The following is a 5734-nucleotide window of genomic DNA, read 5'->3' as shown; positions in this document are numbered from 1 at the left end:
CTGGGGAGGGCGCCGGGTGAACTGAATCGCATAGCCGAGCCTGATGGTTCAAAGAAGCCATCGAGACGGGCTGGGTAGTGCTAGCCAGGCTCCCAGACGCCATGCAAGTGGTACCAACGGAACTACAGGTGTACCCGCAGTGGGGCAGCGAGGAAGAACGCAGGGACCCGGCCCGGGCGTCTCGTTGCCGGTCCGAGGCGGGGTCTGGGTGTGTGTAACACTGACCTGCGTTTGAGCAGAGGGTGCGTGGGTAGTCCGTTGGTTCGTCCTCCCGATCCGCCCACTGCTGCTCACTGGCGAGAGAGGAGGGTGAGTGTGATACGGCTCTGGATCGTCCACAACCCCCGTCCCCTCAGGGGACCCAGAGAAAGAAGAAATTGCTTTTTTGTCAAGAATTTGGGTACCACTGACCGCGAGGTCAGAAAAAAGGAAACAAAAGATTCTCCACCCGGCCCTCCTCCGGGGGAGGGAGCGGTGCGTTCCCCATCTCCCGAAGAGCAACTCCCTCCATCTCTGGGTCACCCGTCTCGGGGCCTCTTGCTCCTTCGCTTACCCCCAGGTCTGGCGGGGGGCCGGGACGGGCGGGGCGGCTGCCCTGCGGCCGGCTCCTCTGTGCAGTTTTGCTGGAGGCTGCTGCGGACGCTGCGCGGGAGCGGGGGGCGGCGGCTGGGGGTCGCCCTCGGCGACAAGCGGGCTGAGGCGCTGCCACCGGCAGCCGGGTGGAGGCAGCAGCTGCACGCCGGGGCAGGATGTACCTGATGGCCTCAGTCTGCTTTTGGGCAGCGGAGAACTGCTCGGCGAAGTTCTCCACCGTGTCGCCGAAAAGGCCGGTCTGGGACACGGGGGCGTTCAAGAATCTTGTCTTGTCCGTCTCGTGCATGTCGGCCAGACACAGCCAGAGATGGCACTCCTGGACCACCATAGTGGACAGCGCACGACCCAGAGACCGCGCTGTAACCTTCGTCGCTCGTAGCGCGAGGTCTGTCGCGGTGCGGAGTTCTTTGAGAACTTCCGGGTCGTGACCACCCTCGTGCAAGTCCCTCAGTGCCTTGGCCTGGTGCACTTGCTGTGACGCCGAAGCGTGTAAGGCGGAAGCAGCTTTTCCACAGGCCCGTATAAGCAGTGTCGATCAAGGCCGACAAGTGCCTACAGGCCCGGGAGAGGAGCAACGGTTTGTCCCGCCAAGTGGTAGCGGCATTTGGACACAATTGCATCGCAACCGACCGCTCCACCTGGGGAACTCCCGCATACCCCCGCGCTGGACCCCCATCGAGGGTGGTGAGGAAGGATGAGCCACTGGGCCGGTTTCTGGCAGTGAAAGGTGCCATCCATGACCCAGCGATCTCATCATGCACCTCCGGGAAGAAAGGCACTGAGGTGGGGCCCTGAGAACCAGTGCGCGCCACCCCGAGAAACCAATCATCCAACCTTGAGGGTCCAGGAAAGCATAGCCATCATTTCCGGGTCCGTCTCCAGCACTGCTGACCGCCCAGAGGGCGGCAACGCTGACGGATCTTCATCCCCGGAAAAGTCCAGCTTACCCTCCGATGCCGCAACCGACATTTGATCGTCGGGAGGAGCCTCGGAAAAAACAGGTGGTAACCCCCGGGAGGGTCCAGCCTGCTCTTTTGAGAGCTCCGCTGGTTTCGCAGTGCCGGCGGGTTTGGGCATCCCCGGAGGGGAATTCCTCACCGAGACCGTAAGACCAGTCCGCCCACCGCTAGAAAAAGGACACCCCCGGCTGCCACCAGAGGGAGCCCCAGATCTAGGCAGTGGCACGGGCACGCCGCCCCCTTGCAGGTAACGGAGTCTGGTCCGCAATTCCGAGATGGTCATACCCCCGCAATGGGAGCATGAGTCATCCACGAAAGCCACCTCAGCGTGCTTCATGCCCAGGCACGAGAGGCAGCGATTGTGACCATCACCCGGCGCCAGGTAACGACCGCACCCAGAAACACACGGATGGTATGACATCTTTAAAAAGACGCATCTTTAAAAAGACGTTCCACCCGTGAAGTTTTTTAGAATGGAAATGGCTCTTTTAGTGTGCTGAAGTGCACAGGGGAGATGGCCGTCTGCAACACACACAGGGGTAGTGCAGCCTGTTGTGTGCAACCCACTCGACACGGGAAAACCACCGCCGCTGAAGCGCCGTTCCACCAGCACGAGAGCCCACCGAAGAGCGTGCTTGACTGTAGTTTTTCTCACTACTGTAGGAAGGTCAGGAGCAGAACGATAGAACTGCTCGGCTCCGAAGCGAAAAAGCTGAATATGCGCTGCATCTGCTGCCTACTTATACTCATGCTGTGATCAGCAGCAGCTGGATGCAATAATCGCATGCCAATGTGCATTGGCTCGTTTAGTTTACACTCGAAGTAGATTGGTCCCTCTAAGCGAGATCCTAATTCGTCGGTCATCCGACGTGACGTCGAGAGTGACCGACTGAAAGGGAACAATATTTATTACAAACTATAAATATATTTATTATTTTTATATTTTATGTATTATTGAAAAATTGTTTTGTATAACATAAAAAATATCTAAAAAGATTATATTTATATATATTTTTAGATATTATTTATGTTATACAAAACATAAAATTTTCCATGAGTGTGTGTGTGCTCCTTAAAGGGGTCATATGATGCGATTTCAAGTTTTCCTTTCTCTTTGGAGTGTTACAAGCTCTTAATGCATAAAGAGGATCTGTAAAGTTGCAAAGAGTAAAGTCTCAAATCCAAAGAGATATTCTTTATAAAAGTTAAGAGTCAGCCACGCCTACCTAAAACGGCTCATTCTAACATGCCCCACATATCTACGTCACTATGTGGGAAGACTTGCATAATGCCACCTCAAATGTGCACGCAAAGAAAGAAGGCGTGGTTTCAGGAACAGCAGTAGTGTTGATGCAGCCATGTCAGCGAGACGCTGTGTGATTCAGTGCGAAAGCAAAAGCACTTTATTTGGCCTTCCGGAAGAAGATGCAATTAGGAATCATTGGTTAAGATTTATTTACAACAGAACAGCACAACACAGATGCTCGAATTTGTGCAACGCATTTTATGGGTGACAGTTTTTTGAACCTAGAAGAGTGTAAAACTAACGACATTATTAACTGTCTTGATATTTACTTTGAAAGCTAAAGCTCGCGATCATGGTAAGGTGCGTTACATTTCCGACGCGTGCTTGTGGTGTTCGGCCAATCACAATGCACTGGGTCCGCTGGCCAATCAGAGCAGACTGCGCTTGTCAAAGGAGGGGGCTTTGTTGAAAACGACGCATCTGAGAGAGGCGGGGCATAGAGGATCTACAATAATGTACAGTATTTGAAAAATAATGTGTTTTTTGAACATTAAAGCATGTCAACATATTCTGTTACACCAAATACACAAAATAATGATCTTTAAAATAGCATCATATGACCCCTTTAAAATAATCAGTAAATGCTCTTTAAAAACATTAATATCAGGCAGATATGGGAAAAAATTCTATATCTATTATGTAAATGAGTGGGCAGGGTCAATAAAACTGAACAGCCAAACACAGTGCCGTCAGCAATGGATCCTCTCCTGCTCAGGCAACAATGTGACATTGAGTGTGTTTCACTGCGCCAGAGAGAGACTCATCCTTCATTAAGTTTCAAGGGCTCGCCTGTTTCTCCCCCTGTACTAATGGGACCCCGGGGAGCTTACCTCAACTTTGTTCTCTATATAATCCCAAATCCCGAGCACCACAATCCTAAAGACAGTCTGGGAGAGGAAGAGAGAGACAGGGAAGAGAGAGCATATAAATTGAAAAGACCCATAAAAAGAAATAAAAAAAGAAACAGAAAAGAAGCAGATTAATGAAAATCGCTGATCAGATTTCTGATGCTTCAGCACATTGCATTCTGGGAAATCATCCACAAGAAAACAACAGACCGTGTTTAGTGAAAGGCGAGAGAGAAGCCTTGGGCAAAAAAATAAAAATCAGGCAAACATTACTTTTCCAGCGACCCACGAACAGCAAACATAAATAATGAGCTTGCAGGGAAAATGTGTATGTAGGGTAATTCGAAATCTAAGTGATATCGAGATGTGGCGGCAACAGAATTCACCTCCATTTGGTTGAGAAATAACCTCCGCAAAACCCATTTCCAAGCCGAATCATTTTCTCAGAACGCAGCTCATAATTTATCAGTGACCTGCAATATGTATTCATAAACTCACAAGCGGCCGAGATCTCATCGAAACACTCGGAGGAGACGCTGTTTTAGTGACTGCTGACTCAGGTGGCACACGCTAGGCTTTTTATCGCTTTCTATCCCTACTTTGCTCTCTTTTCCTCTCTAAAACATGTGACGCTGAAACTTTCAGGCCTTCCCGTCTCTTGAGCCTTTATCGATGAGCAAAATGCAAGTTGAAGGAAATAAATGCAAGTCTGCTTTAAAAGAGCCAGAGACAAATGCAACTGGATCTGAAGAAATGGGAATCAATGGAAGTCAGCACGTGTCAGGACACACACACACACACACACATTTAAAGTACAGTAAGAGCACTATGTGAAACTGCTTTTTCTTGGGTTCAATTAAGACGCCCCTACAGCATAAACATTCAGATAAGACCATACATCAAATACTTCCAAACGTCCCGTCGTGGCACCATTCATTTGAAACATATTATATGGATAGTTGTAAAACAGGCTATTTCTAGTAAGCCTGGTGGCTCTGTGTAAATTATGATCATCTTAGACTCAGCATCTTAGTCGTTTTAGTGGCCTGCGACCTTTAAACGTGCACTTTTAATGCAAAACATTGCTTTTATAGCTTTGTTATCTTTCAATTGAATATTAACAATAGACTCCAAAAATTCCTTTATATTTATATGTTTTACATAAAATGAATGTGTATAGTAGGCTATTGTTAAGATAATTTAGTTTTGGAAGAATCTGATGAGAAATGTTTAATAAGAAATGTATTTTGGCAAATTTGAGCACAGTATGAGACATTATAACGAGCTCTTCTAGGGTTACTAGGGTGTTTTTTCCAGAAGAAAAGCAGGATACTTCAGTGAGATCCCACACAGATTCACACTTACCTCAGTGAAGAACACGGACAGGATGACCAGGCTGATCCAGTGGATGATACAGGCGAACTGGAATGCATTATTAACTGTGGACACAATTCAAAGAGATTCTGCTCTCACTAAATGTAAAAAAAAAAAATCATATTATAATACAGTCAAATGTAATGAGCAACAGATTCTCAAAATTCACACAACTCAAAAGTTTGGAGTCAAGATTTTTTTTGTCTGAAAGAAATTCATATTTTTATTCAGTGATGACACATTAAATCAACCAAACGTGACAGTAAAGGCTTTCACACTGTTACAAAAGATTTCTATTTCAAATCAATGGTGTCCTTTTGAACTTTCTATTCATCAAAGAACTTGGGATGGTTCGTTTCAATGACCATTTCACTTAATTTCACTATAAACTGTTTCACAAGTTTCAAACAAAGTGATTTCCCAGCACTTTGTGAATCAGCTAAAAGTTAACTAATCATTAAACTGATTCATACTCTTTATGAATCAGACATCATTAATAATAATTTACATTACTAAAACAAGAATAGAACTAGGAAAATTTCACAAATTATTTATGTTTAGATAACACATTAAAGCTCACATAACATAATAAGCTGCTTGATCAAGCATTACATAAAGATCCTTGAAATGTAAAAAAAAAATATATATATATA

At 46.7% G+C, this 5734-nt stretch overlaps 1 protein-coding gene across 1 annotated transcript in view; it reads right to left on the bottom strand.

The window, feature by feature from the left end:
* The window catches only part of LOC107557978 (transmembrane protein 266-like), a 63043-nt gene that overhangs the window by 14330 nt on the left and 42979 nt on the right, over positions 1-5734 (bottom strand). Inside the window, exons 5-6 of the mRNA XM_016241576.1 lie at positions 5073-5146; positions 3690-3746 (exon numbers count right to left, since the gene is read on the bottom strand). Of these exons, the coding sequence (XP_016097062.1) occupies positions 3690-3746; positions 5073-5146 (131 nt within the window). The remainder of the gene's footprint in view (positions 1-3689; positions 3747-5072; positions 5147-5734) is intronic.

This window comes from Sinocyclocheilus grahami, unplaced genomic scaffold (assembly GCF_001515645.1).
Source record: "Sinocyclocheilus grahami isolate Dianchi unplaced genomic scaffold, SAMN03320097.WGS_v1.1 scaffold627.1, whole genome shotgun sequence".
Taxonomy (NCBI): domain Eukaryota; kingdom Metazoa; phylum Chordata; class Actinopteri; order Cypriniformes; family Cyprinidae; genus Sinocyclocheilus; species Sinocyclocheilus grahami.
Note: the sequence above shows the minus strand (reverse complement) of the source record. Positions and strands in the feature narration are given on the sequence as shown.